This window comes from Pseudoliparis swirei, chromosome 17 (assembly GCF_029220125.1).
Source record: "Pseudoliparis swirei isolate HS2019 ecotype Mariana Trench chromosome 17, NWPU_hadal_v1, whole genome shotgun sequence".
Taxonomy (NCBI): Eukaryota; Metazoa; Chordata; class Actinopteri; order Perciformes; family Liparidae; genus Pseudoliparis; species Pseudoliparis swirei.
In genome coordinates, this window is record NC_079404.1 from 20,133,064 (window position 1) to 20,153,079 (window position 20,016).

The window sequence follows — 20,016 nt, forward strand, 5'->3', positions numbered from 1 at the left end:
CCGCAATTGAAAACAACCTAAATGAGGCTGAGAATCTGAGGAATCCACCGTTGGAGAAAAGGGAAATGGCCCAATGGGCCAAGGCCCTCCAGTCATTAATAGGCCACTCAACAACAGGACATTGGCGATACCTCACATGTTTGGAGTGGGCTCTCGGTCTGCTTGTATTCTATCTAGATGGCATGAAGCACATGGAGGGCGTTTTACAAGTGGAAAATGAGACCACTTATGTGCTTTGTCTTTTGTTAGGTTGTAATAGTTTATTTTGATAACATGTGCAGAAGTCTTATGTTTTAAATTAATACATATAGAAAGATATTATAATAGAAAATATTAGGGAGAATATTGATATTGTTATTAATGTATTATGAAGCATAGGGGTAATGTTTACTCTATGCAAATGTAAATGGCAAGAATTAATGTATGTTGCATGAGAGTGACTGTATGTTCGTATTATAGATTGACGAGGCCGGTTGAATTCCGTGAAGTGATTTACAATAACAAGAGACTTTTATTGTGAAAGTGACTTTAATGCGGACAATAACAAGACGGGACTCTTATTGTGAAAATACTTGTTTAGCGACTGGACCGGAAGTGACGTTTTGACCGGGACCAGTGATTTGGAGTCTAAAACTCCGTGAATTTAGAGAAATCGGGTCTCTTCTACAGGTAAACCCCGAGGCCACAAGGCTGAGGGGGCGGAGGAGCCGGGAGCCGAGGAAGAGCGCCTTGAATGTTTGTTTTACACTTCCTGCCATTAAATGTTGATAACTTAATTCACGCGCGTCCGGAAGTGCCCAGTTTCAGAGCTACTTTACACTTTCAAACGCTGTTCTATTTTAGCTAATGGCACGGTATGACAGAGAAAAAAACAATAAATTCCCAGCGGTAGACGAGTGTTCAGCAAAATCAAGGAATGAGAGCCACGTGAGAAGAAAACAAGGAGGGAAGATGATTCGCCACTCGACGTTATGGCGACGACGTAGGCTAACTTTCACCAGCCGAAAAGTCTAAAAATGATGTTCCCGCCCTTCCCAGCATGCAGAAGTCCCGCTGGGGGCCTCAATGTGATCAGCAGCATCCCCACCACGTCTCCTCATTATTGAGTAAATAGGTTTGGGCATGTCCTCAGTAAACAAAGCCAAGACTGACAGTTAAGGGAGTGAGGGGAGTGGGAGGCAGCCTCGTTCCCAATTAGAGTCGCCTCAGGCAAAACTTTAAAGAGGAGATCAATCCTACAGATCGCTAAACTGATCCTGTCACAGGCTGGGGATATTTAAACCGTGGTGCAGAGCAGAGCGGCGCAGGGCAGTTCTCAGTACAGTTTGACTGTGTGTGCTAATGACTTGGGGGTAGGCTCTCTCACCAGGACACACGCCCCACAGCGAAGCGGCCGTGATTGACGGGTGAAATCGGACCTCAGCTGCAGTTCTCGGCACAGTAGGGGCCAGATGGGGAAATAGTGATTTGCGTTTTTTAGTATGCAGCTCCTGCACTTACGGATATTCCCTAATTGTCTCCCTTACTCACCTGTGAGGCTGTTTCCCATCACAGATGCAGAGTACATTTCAAATGAACCCAGGATGTTTTGATTATTTTTTTGCTCTTTTCTTCTTTTTTTTTCTCACCCTGCACCTTTTTGAAGCAGACGTATTAAAATGTGCCAGTGGGTCTCATCCCTGTCTATCTGCTTGAGGTGAAAAGTTGGTTCACACTAATGTTGGAACCAAATAAAGGGACTAACGAGAGGTGAGTGACGCTGGAGTGGTGGAGATGACACCCGAGTTTAATCGCACTGTCAAACTGTGACATCCTGCTAAAGCAGCAGATACGGTATCTTTGACTACAAGTGAGAAGGTGGCGCACTCCAACTCCCAGACACACATGGGTAATGTGTAATGAGCTACCAAGCAGAGGGACTGAACATTTAAATGAGCGAATGATACATTATGTATATCACCGAGGTTCCCGTGCAGAAATGAATCATGATCGTAAAAGACAAAGACAAAACAACATACTCGGGCCATTGCTAAATTGTTGTGATCTAATGCAAAACAAATTCATTTCTCATGCCATTAAAGATAAAGAAAACCTTAAAAGGTTTGGTTTTGCTTGTCTGCGTTTCTTATTGAGAGTCATTCACTATCAACTTTATTTGCGGATTATTGCAAATCCCCGGTACAAATCATATCACGAAATCATGTAGCTGGGACATTGGATGTGTTCTGCTAATGCTCAAGGAAGATCCCCTGAGGGAGCCATTGAGTGGGGGAGAGGGGGAAGAAAGGGAGAGGAAGGAGAGAGGCAGATAGAGGGAAAGAAAAGCAAGAGAGAGAGGTGGAGAGCGAGTTACAGGATGAGGGAAGGGAGGGAAGGGCGGGAAAGAAAGACAGAGAGGAGGGGAGGGCAGCAGCAGTCAAGCTGCACTTTATCCTGACAGATCTCCTTTACACACTAATTTCCTTGTTAAAGAAGAGAAAATGGCACTCAATCCGGAGAAATCCTTTTCTCCTGGAGCAAGCCTGTCAGCTGAGGGATGAGTGGATACAAGCAGAGCTTTCCTCCTCAGGCTAGCTCCCCCCGGCACACAGCAGCTAGGCTACCCCTCACAGCCGAGCTCTCTATCTATAGCCGTAATTAATACAGCATCGGAATATAATGAACCATACCACGATACACGAGTTTCAGCGGGTGCCGTCGACCAGCAGTCATTTAACCGCTCGCTGGAAATCAAATGTGGAGTGAATTGATTTTCTGATCATGTCATCTCCATCACGAAAACGGCAAAACAAATCGCGTACAAACATTTCATGCTCGGTCGCTGTTTAGAAACATCCTCCGTGACAAAACGCTGAGCCCCACCGCTTATTCATCGACGGTTACACCGCAAAGACGGCGAAATCCAACGAGGGCACATCTTTCAGCGCAGCATATTTATCACTGAATTTGTAATTCACCAAAGTGTATTAGCTTGGATTTAAAATGGAGGGAAAGGGAGAAAAAAAGCCTCTTTTGTTTTAAGTCAGGGGGGTTAGCTGTTCAGTCTGGATGTTCTCATCTCCCAAGATTACTATTCGCGGGGTGTGTGTCAAGACTACTTTTCAGAAATCTCGGTAACAATTCAGATGCGATCGATAAGGAGTGACAGTTTATTCTAAGGCTTAGCACAGGCCAAGAAAAGAACGACTGGAGCATCAAGTTTAGAGGAATGAATTTGTTTTGTATTTGATTTTTCTATTAAATTTATCACCACTTTAACTCTGCCTTTTTCCCTCTCCTCACTCGGTCCCTCTCACTTTCTCTCTCGCTCTGTCACTCATATCAACAACAAGGCTGTAAACGGCTGTCAATTTCTCATCTGTGATTTCCATGTCTTCACTTTCATCCATTTTTGATTGCTTCACACCCTCTACCTCTGATGCTTTTAGTGCTCATCGGTGACCTTGTGAGATGATGGGGGGAAATTCTTAAATAAATTTTCAGTGGCAAAGTGCCGGTGACCTTTATAACACTTCATCATATCTGCTGTGGACGGAAAATAGTTGGGAAATATTTTCTTACAAAACGGCCTAATGCTGGTTTGGCACAAAATCATCTGGTAAATCTATTACCACTTTGTGAAGAGAATCCACTTGAGGTTTCCCACACTGGAGCAGCAGGAGAAGAGGGAAATTGTGACCCTGAAAGTACGGTCCAATTTCTCTTATTAAAGTGTTTTTAAAATCTTCTCCTTTTTGGGGATTTAAGGGTCATTGAGGATACCAATCAGAAGGAGAGGGCAGTCAGAAAGCCAGCGGCGTGAACAGGACAGGAACCAGCTGATGAAATTCATCCATACTTCTCACTTATGATGACATGATTGATTTTCCCTCAGAGTGCTCAAATGTAGGATTGTCTTCCTACCCCCATCTCCTCCTCCATCCCGCCTCAATCTGCCCACCCACCCGCCAAGCCAACAGCTAATGGATAAAGCCTCTGTCTGTCTCAGGCATGGCGGAGAGTTGACGAGTGGAAGAACAACTGCAACGAATGAAGGGTGAAATCTGAGAGTGCAATTTTCCGACTGTCAATCTCCCTTCAAGAGAACAAGTTGACCACCAATCAGCGGAGTCGATTTGGGGCCGGTTGGTCGATGGGAGCATTCTGAGTGACGGCGTCATGTCACTACATTAACACGGCAATGAAAGACGTAAAAAGGGGAATTTTGTGAAGGGCCTGGCCAGTTATTCGATTGCCGGGTGTGATTTGGGGGGTTGGGACCGTACTTTTCTGCCTTAACAAATGAACAAACTGACAGGTTAATGCATAACATATCGCTCTATAATTTATGGTTCTGAATTTGGGAGACTCCTATCATCCACTAGGTGCTTCAAACTACAACCAATTCAACTTTACTTAATTATTAAAGGTAGAAAGTGAGGGAGAAACATGCCTTAAAAACTCTTGCTTGCAGTCAATTACGATAAAACTTTAATGAGCCTGGATAGAGAGCCATAAAAACTGATAGCCCCTCCGTCATGAATTATATATCCGTATCGATTTTGTTTCTTTGCTATAAGAATTGCAGGTAATCGTATGTTACCGCATGTAAAGTGCACTTCCCTAGCGAGGATAAATATTAACCATCAAATATATATGAGGTGTGGTTGCATTTATGACCAAGCTCATGTAGTAAATGAAGAGCAGAGATGTCGAGGCAAGGACCATTGGGAATGGATGAAGGGTGCCATATCTGACAGTAAGAGAGACCCTTAGCGGTGCTGGCTTGATATGTTACCTAGTTAGCGTCACAGAGAGAGGAATAAATAGTTCTTTATTATTTGTGGTTGCCATCATGTCTCTCCTAATAGACAGGCTATACTGAGTTTAAACCACATTATCCTCTGCGAGACCATCGCAATTACTCTTGAGAGCTAGGTCTGATGTGTGGATAAGGCAGGTCGCCCATGTCTTAATGAACACAAACAATGTGAAATGGAGGAAGGAGCAGTGGGGGGAAAGATAATGGCAGGGGAGGGCTTGTTTTAATAGACAGCACTAAGTTGTTTGCTATGATCTATGCCGAGTCTAAGAATGCTGAAAACCCCCAATGTTAGTTTGTGGAGATCTTTTTTCCACGATCCTATTACCCAATCAATTCACTCTCTTTCCTCTTGCATTTCGCCGGCGAACAGCAGGCACAAATCCTGTTTCGTGGATCTCCAGTTGTGGACGTGTGTGTCTTGCTGTCATTGTCACGCGGTCCCTCCTTGTTGGACACTCGCGGAGGTTAAAGGGCAGCAAACTGGATCACCGTGACGCCCGGCGCGAGTGTTATCCCCAGCACAAATGGCTCAGTGCTGGGTTAATTGATAAACTGCCGCTCCACTTCATTAGTCGGACAGACCGGGCTTAACGAACGAACACAGAGAGAGTGTCACTCTGAATATGTTAATCGTGACTGGCCATTATGGGGCTCTTCCCTCTACCTTCTCGTCTCAATCTCTGGCGAACTCGACAAAGACGAGGCACACGGACTCACTCCGAGCCCTGTGTGCGCGCTCGTCTCCAGCGAGGCTATTTATCAGTGACGGTACAAAAGAAAAACAGGAGACAGACAGACGCAAGAGTGGTCCTTGGTGTTATTGAATATAAATATATAATAACCATTTAAAAAATGCATCATTTGGCCTTTTCACAAAGGCAGTTGTAATATAGCGCTGGGTGAGCACTGTACTTGACGTACACACTGGAGGTGAGGGTGTCAGGGGAGAGCTCGCTGGAGCGAGAGGAGGTTTTATTGTTGCCCAGCCCTTCCGCTTAAGTGCACATGGCTGGGAGGAAGCCGGGACCTCCAGCTCTGACCTCTGCGCATGTATATTTAATAGGCCATCAGTTGGCCGGGGCAGCGCTCTGATCAGGATTCAGAGAGGGGCTTTGAACACCCCTGTGTATTCCTGAGCGTGCAGCCTCAAGCTGCTCTCCCCAGCTGTGTCAATCCGACAGCACTGTTACAGGCACCCAGACAAGGCGCTGGGCACTCCACTGCTACCGCCTAATGACTACAGGAGGAGAGAAAAAAGAAAAACAAACACAAAAACAATAACATTTGGCGTATGGAGCTCTGCTACCATCTAATGAGTGGTTTTAAAAACTGAAATATTCCGCCAGCTGATAAACTGTCGGGGCGCGTGGGAATGGTGTTCGGCTTACATCGGCCGTACCGCGCGTGCTACCGTTCCCCTTGATAATAACAAAATGTCAATCTCACGGTGACTACACTACACACGCCGGTAACGATTGCCGGAACAAGGCGGCAAACAGAGAAGTGCCACTCGTGTGTCTTTTCTTCTAACAAGGTATCACTACTCTTTGAATCAAATCGGCTCGGCGCGTGTGTGTGTGGGGGTGTGAGTGTGTGCGAGCGTATGGATGTCACAGTGCACGCACGAGTGTGTGTGTGTGTGTGTGTGTGTGTGAGGGCAGCTTAACGAGGGTGGTTCATTTGACAGGCAATTAGTTTGCGGCGCTGCTATTGACAGCCCCTGTGCTTGTGTTTGTTCAACAGCTCTGGGTGAGTTCCACGCTCCCTGGGCTACGTGACAAAGCACCTCCGACAGGGAGCTCCTGATCTCCACCGAGGCTCGGAGGCTCGCGCTGGGAGGGGGGTGGATATGTGACAGCCTAGCAGAGAGAAGAGAGGAGAGAGAGAGAGAGAGGGGGGGGGAGCCATACAAAACCCACAAGGGTCTATTAGGGGGTTGTTGCAAGTTAATGTAGCTACAGCACACTTTTTGGCGTCGGAATTTTTGAAAGGCTTGAGCAATGATGTTGTCATTTGTCGTTTGATTGCGGGGATCGCGGAGGGTAATCTTGGGAGACGCACGGGCTCTCACACTACATGCAGAAAGAGAGAGACGACGCGGAGGCGGGGGGGGGGGGGGGGAGCTAGGGGGAGATGGAGGAGAGGAGCAATATATAAAGATCCAAACACTCTTTTATCCTCGGAAAAAATCCCGTGTTCTAATGCAAGGGGGCCCATCCCTCTTTTAGTTGCGGCCATTTCGTTTGTAGAGCCGAGCACCAATCAATATCATTATTTTCGCAGAGGATCGAAAAACGCCTCCGCCGAGTTAATGGGGGATTGAGGTGGTAAACGTTTACCCTCTCGCTGTCAGCAGAGCAGTGGTCCATAGTGGGCCCAGATGACAGCGCTGGCCCCACTGTGGACACACTATGTGGAGCTGTCCTGCGGGTAGACAGGCTGCATGGACTGTCAACCGCCTGCCATGCCCTAGATGGCCCAACATATCAGCCACTTGAGTTGGAGCAGCAGCAAGGGCTTTGACTTCTGCTAGAGCTAATAGAAACAAACCAGCCAGTGCTGGAAGCAGCATTACTGCGCTGCTTGACATTGTTATTGTTGATACAAGAAAAACTGGAAATACTTTCTATCCCCCCCCCCCTCTCCGTGTTATTTTACCGGAATAATTCCAATGTAACGCAGAGGTAATTCAGCGAAATATGAAATAACATGGCGCATTAACATGAAACATTATTTGGTCGACGCTAGCCGTCTACGACTATGGATCAGCTGTTCTGTCGGATTTTGGAGAAATGAAGACTAATCTGCAGCTGGCAACCGCAAAGCAAATTCTCTCATATAGCAGCATATGCTAAATAGCTCTTCAAGCGCGCAGATGCATTGCTGTAAAATACTTCTCCTGTCTGCGTATCTGCATCTCCAGATGGGTCCCGAGCTGTGCCAAACCGCATCTCATCAACGGCTATGAACTATGGCATCACATGACCGCATGAGATACGCGGAGTCCCATTCTGCCTCGCCTTGGCACGACGCGGTCAAGCGATGCATCATCAGGAAGCGCACACTTTGTCAAAATGGAGGTAACTAACACGGCGGAGGAGGCAGAGGAGAGAGGGCCTTTTCTTCTCCAAGCGGGGGAAAGTTCTGTTCAATCCGCAGCGGCGAAGAACATGACTTTTGTCCGATTTCTTTTCTTTTTTTTCCTTCCACTTTCGAAAGAAAAAAGACTAATCAGCGGCGTTTGAGTAGATTTGGGTTTGCATGAGGGTGTGACAGAGCAGCGAGAGATTTCATGGGACGCTGCCCCATGATTCATTGAGTTATTGGTTTCCGCCCTGTTTTAATCGCCGGCCGGGCCCGAGCCAAAAAACTCTCGGAGGATTCCGGAGAGCTCTTTCCTCCACCATTCAGCAGAATGGAATTTGGTCTGCGAGTGCCTCACGTCATTCGAGGCGTCCTTCACAGTTTCGGGGGCCCTAATTCAAACCACATGGAGGCCAGCGTCCGGTTACGGACCTCTGCAACAAAACAAAAAAAAAGGACACGTTCCCATTGGCTGCCTCGAGATGGGAAATGAGGTGTCTTGGTGGAAAAAGATAACAAACACATCTAAGTAGGAGTCACAACATAGCCAAAGCACACACACACATTCACATGCATAAATATACACACACATGTACATACACGGGGACATAGACAAATATACACGCATAGACACAAATACACACAGACTGAAACATACACTTATGGGCCTGCAAAAGCTGTTTGCTTGACATGAAGAATGAGCAGCAGGCTCTGTAATATTGCTCCTATTCTTCATTGACAAGCATATATATATATTTTGCTGTTCCCAACTGACTTTGCAGCGCTGAACTCCATTTATGAATTATCTGACATATTTCCTGCTATTTTTTTGACAGGAGTACTCAGAGGAAATTTCAAGGCACCTTTCTCCTGACAAGTAGAAATATCAATATTTGAATAAATTGCAGATTTGGATCTCTTCACATGGATGCTCTCCAGCAAGAGTGTGTGTGGGTGTGTGTGCGCGCCCCCGTGTGTGTGTGTGTGTGAATGTGAGTTTGTCTGTGTATGTTTTTGAATGTGCGTGTGAGTGAGTGAAGGGAATAGGAAGGGGTTTGTTTCATTCTGTTACCACGGTCTTATCCCCCTGAGCCCGCAGGCAGAAATCTGTATGCAGCATTTCATTAGGAGGGAGCTCGACTGAGTGACATGTGAAGCACACCTCGCCGTCGACCTGATGAAGTTGACTTCTCTCAAACAGCAAAAAGCCACTTTGTAGACTCGCCCTTTTTTCCACAGAGGAAGAGAGGGGGTGATGGCTGAGCACCAATAAAAGAATCATGAATGTTGTTTCGCAGAATGACAGGCCTATCTGTACACAAATATTTCTCTTCTAGAGAAATGTAAGCTTCACAGCTTTTTTGCCCTCTTCTCTTTTTGAAAGTAGATTTGAATTGATAGAACTGACAGTCTTCAAAATATGATCACCTAAATTCAAAGTCGTGTAGGAAACTTCTAACAAGAGGCGGAATGGAAACGGATTGTTCTTATCGCGCGCAAGTGTGAAGTGTTATGTGAGGAAAGTGGCATCTCGCCCCGTGAACTCAATAATTTAGGAAACAAACACACTATTGTCCTACAACCTTGATAAATACTCCATGTCTGTATGAGAGGTCAATGTCAAGCATCCATAACACTCAGCGCTGTCATCTTAAAGCTCCCGGTGTTACGTATGAGAGACTTCTGCCTATCTGTCTCACTCTGTTTAGCTGCAGTCGCTGCCATTCTGTCTGCATGTCTGCTGCTGCCGCTGATAGATCACTCTCATGCCCGCCCCGGCAACCTGCCCCCTCCCCTCCACACCCTGCCATCATTTGAGGGAGCCTGAGAAATGGCTTCGCCATGTGAGGTTACTCAGGTACCAAAAAAAGGCTGCGACCCCGTGACCCCGCCAGGCGACCTCGCCGACCCGAACGTCATAGTTTCTCCCTCCCCAAACAGAACAACAAAAACAAATCTTATCGTGCGCCTCCGTGGCTCAAAGCAGAAAAAGAAAGCCCTTATATCAATGTGGTGCTTTGACAATCATCTATCCACATGACCTGCGATTTCTCCGACAGGGTCTGTTTGACACTTATAACAGAGAGGTGACGGCGTGCAGGTTGTCCATCTCTCGCCTCGCCTGCCCTTATCTCCTCTCCTCTCCATCGCTCTCCTCACTCCTCCTTGTGTGCACAACTTAATAAGCAAGCAAGGGGTAGATTCCCATTATGGAAACCCTGGAAAATGGCCCGGACATTTCCCCCCCATATCTGGGATCTCCATCTGGAGAAGGCACTCTCGCTCTCACTGCCCCCCCCCCCCCCCCCCCTCTTCCAATCTATGTGTGTGTTCTGGTGAGGTTATGCTGCAGAGATGGCTTTCACTCTCCACTGGCTACAATGAGATTGGCCCACCAGGTTGACTCTATTCGAATCGACAACCCATTTCAATAACGTAGCAAAACAGAACAGAGTGGTGATGTTGAATAAAACATTTTTGAGGAGTGCCCAGGGGGCTCAATGGGGGTTTAAAATTATCTCAATCTGTAAGATTTTGGAACACTTTAGCGGGAAACATAGATTCATCTACACAAAACATAATCTGTGACACAATGATTTAATAATAGCGTGCCATTTGGTTGGTTTCCCCTCTGTGTGTCGATGTCACGAGAGTCTCCATAACTAGAGTATATGGTTAACAGACTAATAAAGATTACACTGAGTTCGGCGAGTCACTAATCCCCCCGCGTTATTAGTAAAAACAAAGCCTACAGCTCTACGCCATACACCGTACTCACATCTGAGTGCCGATGCACGTGCATAAGGTCCGAACATAATATGGTGTGACTTAAACCATACAATGGGAAGAGAAAATAAATATGCTAAGAGCAGCAGGGGTGGACCGGGCCAGGCCTCTGCGGACCTATGTCATCACTCCCTCTGGTCTCGGCTGTGCTCCCCACCCGAGAGAAAGGCTCAATGATTACGGAGGCTCAGCTTCCCTCTAAGAAAGCAAACCGGAGCTGCAGTCCAAACAAGGCCGAGCCAGCAGCGAGGGAGCGCTGCTACACCAGGCAGCTCGGGTTTACCGTTGCCTCCGACCTGGCTGGCCCCCGGGCTTGCATTAGTCCCCCAGCCCAGCCTCTCTAGGACAAACAAACAACCACCACTTACACAGTCAGGGACGAGCAGTGAGGCAGGGAGAGCTGCTGCCACCAGCGCTGTGTGGAGGGGAACCTGACCCAATTGGATTTGCTTTATCACCCCACATAATGATTTCCAGACTGGCCTGTTCCAGTGGTAGAAAATAAAAAAATTACCCCCAAAAAATCTGCCTGCCATTCTGAGTTTGGTCCAAAATGGGCAGCTCCCCCAAAACAGATGGGGAGGCATCTCAAAAATGTTCTCTGCCTCTGGGGACATGTGGTTTTCCCCATCATTATATAACTGTAAACTCCTGGATGTCAGAGATTGGGGATAATAACTTTCAGATGTTGGCAGCTCGGGCCAATGCTGGGACCGGCTGGATGGGAACGGTTATTTGGCAGAGGAGAGGAAGTCCGAGAGATTAGGACTAAGATGTGACGGGGAGAAAAGTGGATCTGGAATGGAGCTGAGTGGGTTTCCTTAGTCTGTTCCAGTTTGTCCCGGGCCCTAATGACCGCCGTGTGGGAGGCGGAGACCCACCCTGCATTGTGTGTGTGTGCGCTTGCTCGCAGGTGGGATGGAGAATGAGACAAATTAATATCAGAACCACAGGAAATCATGTCATCCTGTTAACACGCCAAAATCAAGCTGAAGTGCTCAGGCTTGATCCACCACTTTTAGCATTCCGTTTCAATTTTCCGATAGATTTGATATGACAGTTTTAGCACTCCCCGTTGCAGTGCAGATGTGCCACTAATTCAGAAACAGACACACCTCCTTCAATAAATGAGTCCTTATAGAAGTGTCATCCCGTTAAACCGTTTTTATTGGTTAGTCTCGCATGGCGGGGAGGATCGTCGTTCACTGCGGACGTGGTTGCTGGTGGCCAGTGTGGTCGAGGTTCGGTCACTTCAACTCAAACTCCGACCGCGAAAAGGAAACGTCTCCTCGCATTTTTTATTTTTTATTCCCGGCTCGTCACCGAACGGTAAAAAGCACAATCCTGTTTTTCTCCTTTTTAAATATTTCTCCCCCCGTTGCCTTAAAGTATCGAACGCAGTGCTGAACAAGCAGAGGAGTGTTTTTTATTGTAAATCAATACTGATCGATCGGCTGCCTGGGTGTTGAATATGGATCGATATCACACCAGGCTGTGGAGGAGATCTGATTTCAATTGGCAAGAGAAGCCCGCAGCAGGTTTCCATCAAGCGGTAATTCAAGACATGGGAACATAAGTCAGATGGATTGATATAGACTAGCCAGGACCTTTCTTGCCACTGAACCAGCTCAAGGAAATTTCTGTCATATATCATTAACGCAGTTGGGGCAGGCAGTAAAAAAGTATGGGGGAGCAGAGTACCTCAGTGACCCTAAATGGAGACCACCGGTCAAACATTGAATAAATACTCCATTATTAGCATGAACGTTGTCTTTTTTTTTAAATTTCTAGAAAGAAACTCGAACCACTAAAATCGACACTGAAACCCTACTCTCGCTGCACTCCCACACACACACACACACACACACACACAGCGTGGTCATGTTCTGTGGACCTTCTGGTACTGATTATGCGGAGGTCAGCCTGAGATTCATACTGTAAGCTGTTATTAATTTCCTGAACAAATGTTCAGGGGAAAACTGGCGAATTGTGAAACGTTTTCATTACACTTATCGTACGGTCGATCTTTATTAAAGCTTGAATTGTTTAATTCAAGCGCCGCGACAAAATACATAATAAAATGTAACCGCGCACACACGTGTGGCCAAAGTGCGTGGAGCACATGTGTGTGTGTGTGTGTGTGTTTAAAAAGCAGGTCGCCTGCTTCATTCATCACTTGTTTGTGATTCCTGAAGAGAGGGGCACTGTTCCAAATGACAGCGTTGTAAAACAATAAAAACAGAGCTATAGTTAGAAATAACTTGTCACTTTTAATAAATGACGCTGGTTCAGGGCTCTTTCTCAGGGGCTTCTCCTCCGATACATCCCCGGCACCCCTGGGGCCGACGGAGCAGCCAGCAGACCAGCTCGTTTCCCCGAGGTAACTGATGACCCTATCCCATCTTTGTCCTGTGACCTCACACCAGCGGGAGCAGGACCATGTCCGATGAAATCTTCAGACTGCTTCCCATCCTAATCTCGCGCCCGTGTCACACGACAAATTGCGACATTCAGAAAATGGAAATAGATTGAGGTGGAGATGGAGGGAGGGACTGACAGAGGTAGGGGAAAGGGGGGAGGCAGGGGGGAGCGGAGGAGTGTGCATCGACAACCAGTCCCCGAAGAAAGATACTTGAGGAAAGAACGACTCGGGAGATCCCGACAAGGAATCACATCTCGGCGAAACATATTGATCTGATTTACAAAACCTCCACTCTAATGTGAAACAAATGGCGTGGGCGTGAACTGGTACTTAACCATAAAACCCCAGCATTACTCCGTCTCCCATGAAATACCACATATATCCCTCACCGGGGCCTAATGTGCTGTTTTACGGCCAGATACGACTGAGGTTGACCCAACAGTTTGTTTGACAATTAGGGGAAACCTAATAAGGATTGAATGGGAGTGAGAACATGCCAAGAGAAAGAAAAGAGACCCTTTTTCAAAAAGAACAAAATAGCCAAACGAAACACTGCTCCGAGTGACCTAAATGCGAGTCAGAGAATCGGGAGCCGTTCGACAAAGCTCTTGCGTCATTAATGCTTTAAGAAACCAAACAACGTCTTCAAAACAGCCACACAGTTGAATTATGAAGGAGCGCTGCTAAATATTTGAGAAAGAGTGGCATGTTTTATTCACTTCGGATTTAATTTCAATAATGTAGAATTTTCGCCGCGGTGGCTTGTTGCAGCAGTGTGTCAGGGAGAAGTAAATACATCTTAATAAATGTTCTTCTTTTCTCTTCTTTCAGAATATAAAAATGAATCCCTTCCTTTGCTCCGCAGTTGAATTTTAATCACAATGACGCAGCGTTGAACTCAGTCGGTGAATGAAACTGAAGACGGGACACTTGAATAGCATATACACCAAAATAATATTTGATAACCTTTTTCTTATTTCTCTTCTGTGTGTGTGTCTGTGTGTGTGTGTGTGTGTGTGTGTGTGTGTGTGTGTGTGTGTGTGTGTGTGTGTGTGTGTGTGTGTGTAACATCCAGTGTTGCTCTTGGCCCTGCATTCATCCCATCACCCCAGCTCTGGCCTTGTTTCTGTCAGCAGTGAACCAGGGGAGTAAAGAGTGGGGGGAGAAGAGGAGAAGGGAAGAGGGAAAGAGAAGGGGGTGGTGAAGGGGGGAGGGGATGTCTCCATGGACAGATGGACTGCTCTTTCTCAACACATGTGGAACCATGTTTCGTCTTTCACTGCCGTCAAGCTGGAGCCGAATCCGTCGCTCTGTTGGCCCGCGCAGCTCTTTCGTACTGCACACCTCTCTCTTTAGCACAACACACACACACACACATATGAGAGCACGCACAGGGACACGCACATGAGACACGCACACGCACGCCCCACACAAACATCTCGGTCTTTCTCTGCACACATGTTAAAGTCATCACCCCTGCTCAGCGCTAGTAAAACACAACACCCCCGGCTTCTCTGCTGTTGTCAAGTCTTGCCATTAGCTGATGCCACTGGGGAATCCTACCCTAGTGAGGTGGGTCTCCCTCGGGAACGCCAGGCACCACGTTACGTTCAGCCGCCACTCATGTGAACCCAAACATGTGAGCGTAATTTGGAAAATATCATTTATACTGTGCGTCTTTGTACGCGTCTTGACATTTACAAACTGCGATAAAACCGACATGAGGGAGGAGGGAATAGAAAACAGGGCGAGAATAATTTGAGGTAATGTTTTGCTTCGTGAACAGTGTTACCCCATCCTGGATGTTGGGAGCACTGGGAAGGAGGTTCTGGCTCCGGGGGCTGCAAGTGAAGGTCTGGGTTTCATTTTGTCGGCAAGTGCAAGCCAAGGGCGAGCTGCCAAGTACAGCTTTCGCTCTCAACACTTCCTGCTCTTCCTACTCTGGCTCGGGAGCAGACAGGCTTCACTCAAACATCACGTCGATTTAGGCGAGGGGGGGGGGGGTGTATTCTCCGATTTCTCAATGGGCGTCGGAAACTCACATCTGTCACTTGAATTACACGAAACACAGCCGCGGATAAAACACAGATCGATAAATTGTTTAGCCACATAAAAAATTAAAAAATAAAGAAGTGCGTGCAGATGTTTGCATGCGTGTGTAAACATCTGGGAAGAAAGCATTTCCTTCACACGTTAACAGCTTTAAATGACTCGCGGGAAGCCTAAAAAAACATTGCAGCGCATGTCCCACAGCTCTATGGTAGAATGTAAAAAAAAAAAAAAAATCCAGAAGGAACACCTGCAGCAATCGACTCTCTATCACAACAACAGTCACCCTGTCCACTGCATCATTTTCATTATGGATGGTGGTAGCGCAGTTCTAGATTAACACTACCTACCGAGTGCCATCTTAATTGCCGATCTACAGATGCAATGAAAACACGCCATTTGGGTACTCCATAAACAGACTTCCCTTTGCAGGTTATTAAGACAGCCGCTCAGTGAGAGAACACACCCTCTTCTCAAATGCTGATGTGCAATTAAAATGGTTTTAGAAATCCTCTTTGACAGTCCAGGGCTTAGCCAAAAATGTAAATGACATTAAAGGAGACAATGAATTTAATTTTGTTTAATGTCCCCTTTCGCTGATTCTCATTTACATCACATTTCCACATAAAGGGCTGACCTTATAAATTCTGGCATTTGTTCAGCTTTTGGAGGTAATCACGGTTTTGCAAAAACCAGATGGGAGCACACACATTTTTTGCGATTTATTTCTGAGAAGGACGGGGGAACGGCACACGAGATGTTCTAAGGCTGCGGTCTTTTGTTTCTGGTAAACAACTTGACAACAAGTCAAGTGCACTCTGGGAAATGACCTCGTAGGTGTTCCGCAAATGAACGATAACGCAAAGTCGTTTAGAAAATACAGGCTCGCTAATGAGGGACATAACGGAAAGCTAAGCAAAATTTACATTAGGCCAAAATGTAATCGCATTAACGCACGAACAGGTGCGGTGAGGCCTTTATAAATGAGCTAAACGAATAAAAGCCTCCCACAGCACAACCATGTGTGCTGACCAAAAAAAGAGACAAGGGGGAAAAATAAGGGAAAAAACAAGTCAATGTCATGAATAATTCAGTGGCTGGGCTGCACTCCAAAGGTCAGTGCTCCTTGACCTTTGTGACAGGAAGTGAAAGGGAGTGCCGTGGCTGCTGGAATAAATGGAGCTGACATGTTTAAATCTGGTCCAGAATCCGTTTGTGAATGGCAGCGTAAATTGACACAAGATGTTAAACTGTATGAACACATATTAAATTCAAAATTCACATATGAGTAGAATACAGATGGATAACGCATTCGCTGTCCGTCTGTCTCGATGCTGCTCGCATAAATTGCTCCGGCTTCTCAGAGTAAAATGTGACCTTTGAACCCTGACGCGCAGAATGACTCATTTTCTCTCCTCTTTCAACAACATGTGCCGTCTTATTACAAAATCCATGCGTAAGCCCGAACAATGTATCTAATCTTTCACACAAGAGAAGACAAAGTCAATATGCAAGAGAGTGAAGACAGATTCCAGACCAGGAGAGTCATCGTAAATTGAGTTATGTTTGGCTAAACACATGCACTGTAAATGGGAAAACCATCTAATCAGATATTGGGTACCTCATCACTATAATTCTAAAGACTCAAATTACCGACTGAATAAACCTACACCCCCACCTACTTTAAGGCACCATTAACTTATAAATGTGACATCTGTAGCACTGCTGGATATATAAAGGGGAGAGATGATTATACTGAACTGCGTAGGGATGCGGTCACAGCAAAAGTGCTACAATTAGTAACAAGATCAATTTACAGTTTCTTTTATTTAATGTGAGCACCAACTGAATTTTTTTTTTTCTTGAAAAAGTACACGCACGCCATTGAAAGACAAAACACTATTTTGCGTAGTTCACATTCCGTACTGACGTTCCCAAGCGATATATTGATATTTGAGTCACTACGCATTAAAAAAAACCACCCAGATGCATCAAAAAGAGGGCCTTCCTCATCCCCCCCCCCCAAAAAAAGAGTATGAATAATGCAATGGCATCAAATGTAAGTGCTGAAATATTTAAAGATCAAGCAGTGCTGAAACTTTGTGACAGCTGTTGGGCCTATATCGAACCAACTTTCTCTTCTTTTTTTTAAGAGAATCCTTCCTCTTCAAAAAAATCTGAGTAAAAAATCTGTATCAAAACTCTGAGAGAAAATAGGGTAAACAGATGTCTGGCTTGACCGCAGGAAAATAGGACACATTTGGAATGATAAGTTTCCCAAACTCCGTTGGATATGCCAGATCCATGGGAACGCCAGTTAATGTCTCGCTCGATGCCAGCTAGCTGTGTGCGCTTTCCCCTCTTACCATCTGGGAAAATGTTACAGCGCATGAACGCCATCAATGATTCACTCCAAATCCGTTTCTTACGGTTCGGCCATGCTACTGTTTCTCTCGCAAATGTGGCGGTGCGAGCTGGTTCTCATACAGTAATTGCAGACAGATGAGAAATGCCCGATTCCACAATCAAACCTCTCCTCTAGGTTTATGTCACTCAACTATGTTCTACTCAATTGGAAATAATCACTTTCTGCCAGCAGCGACCGCGGCACAGGTGCCTGTAATGATGTGCATGAGAAAATGACAGATGTAACAGAAATGGCTGTAAAACATGTACGCTTTGACTGGAAGCTTACCCGTATGCACAGCGGGAATAGTCAAGTAATTGCAGTAAATAGTCGTGCGTATGGCGATCTTACTACAGTGAGCGCTGGCCGCGTTAAACCCTGCAACCTTTCACAAGCACCCCTCTCTGCGAGCCTCCTTCAGTCACTGGGAACCTGTGTGGGTCTGTTAGGGTGAGCTGACGGGCTCATAGTTACGACATGGAGACAATGGGAGGGTCTAATGAGGAACATATGCTTTTGTGTTTCAACAGAGCCGCTCATTGTGCGAGGAAAGGGATACTCTGCTCCTATTCAGACTCGTCACAATGAAAATCCGAGCCCTCCCTGAGCCGGTTGAGCTTACAATATCCATCCGCTTCTTTTTACCCTGTTCTTCTTTTCTTTCTTTCTTCCCACCCCTCTTTCTTGACTTTAATTCTCCACGCATCCATTTTGCTTATTGTACTTATGTTACACGTTTTGCCCCCGCAGATTGAAGAACAACGGGGAGCGAAACTCCAAACAGTCAACGGCGGCGGAGAGACACAATGGCAGACATGAAAGCGGCGGGAAATTAAGCAAAGCGGACGTCTCGAGTTCTATCGCGACGTTCGCGCCGTCGTCTCGTCGCTGTACAAACGCGCTTGGCTAATGAATTAAGCGTCGGGCTCGGTCCGAGATGGAACCGAACAAAAGAGACAGCTTCTGTTCTGACAGCGTCCCGAACACCTCGCTACTTTTCTGGCACGCGCACCGTGACAGTCGAGCACGAAGGCAGAAACAACCTACGAGCGGCATGCGCGTCTGAGGATGTGTGGGTGTCGAGTTTGTGTCGTCGCCTGCGTGTGTGTGTGTGTGTGTGTGTGTGTGTGAGTTTGAGTTCAGACGGCAGTAGCTCTGGTAATCCATCCAGGCTCCCAGGGCAGCCAGCTCCTACTTCCTGATGCATGAGAAGCCGCTGGAGTGGAGTGGCAGCAACAACTGCTCAGCCCTATTTGATTACTAATAAGAGAGTTGTCCCCTCTGTCAGATACCAGGCATTCTCCACTAAGCAAACAGTGAGTCGGCTAGTCAAACATTAGCATTGCTGTCTCTCCCTACGACGTGGTGAGAGTTACATTGAGATCGGCACAATCTACACCCCCTACCTCACCCCGATATCCACTAAACTACCTCACATATTCACGCTGACCAGGACACGCAGTATAGTTTCACAGTGTGAGCAAGATGTCAATGCCTGAAAGCAGGCCGTTTACTCTCGCTCTTTAGAAGGCGATATAAACGCGGCAGGCGTAACTTCCCCGAAGGTGCGTCGAGCAAAACAGCCGACATAAAATGTTTACGCCTTCTCCGACAGAACTTTATTGGCACCGAGCTCACAGCGAACTTGAGAGGAGGGAAACAGTCGATGAAGAAGCACTATTGACAGTGTCGGTGTCGGCATCACCGTCGTAAACAAAGAAGGGAAGCGGGCCGAATGAATGCGAAGTTGCCGAAAGCTAATTAGGTGTATTCCCAGCGTGATCCTCTGGTGATTGAACCACCTGTGATTGTGCAAACCCCATCCAGGTGGTGACCGCCCCTCGGTGCACAGGTACCTGGGAAAAAGACGCCCCTCAGCCGCTCACACAGAATCGCCCACAGCTCCCAGACTGCGAGCTGTAAGATGCGAGTCAGCCCAACTGGGCCGTCTGGCACAGCGGGAGGGAACTCGTTTGTTCACGAGCTCATCCACGCGCCCGCTCATCCACTCAGTCACTCATCCATTTAGTCACTCAGACACTCACTCATTCACTCACTTACTCGCTTCCCCGTTCGCGAGCACCGGAGAAGCCGCACGTGGCCCTTACCTGTCAATGATCACAGGGTCTGACGGGGTCTCGTTCCTGTTTCCACAGCTTTTCTTGTCACAGCATCGGCTACAGGAACAGAGACACGCGGCGTATTTCAGAACAAGTCATACGTTGCGAAATAAATCAAAAAAATAAATAAATAATGCACACATAACCACATGCATTTATTAAGTGCATCAGAGTGATTTTGATATCGGGGAGAGAGGAAAATGTTGCCGTGCGATTTTCCTTCACTCAATCTATCCATTCCATTGATGCTGATGGCTGATAAAAATGGTGAAAACAACATGTTGTGTTGTTTGGCTTAGTGTTGGAGGGGAGGGGAGTGGGGATTGGGCCAGGAGGCAGGGGA

The 20,016-nt window shown here is 46.6% G+C and overlaps 1 protein-coding gene across 2 annotated transcripts in view; it reads right to left on the reverse strand.

Moving 5' to 3' along the window:
* ebf3b (EBF transcription factor 3b) overlaps positions 1-20,016 on the reverse strand; it is a 69,998-nt gene that overhangs the window by 43,754 nt on the left and 6,228 nt on the right. For both annotated transcript variants that reach the window (XM_056435564.1, XM_056435563.1), the window contains exon 6: positions 19,662-19,730. In XM_056435564.1, coding sequence (XP_056291539.1) covers positions 19,662-19,730 — 69 coding nt within the window. The remainder of the gene's footprint in view (positions 1-19,661; positions 19,731-20,016) is intronic.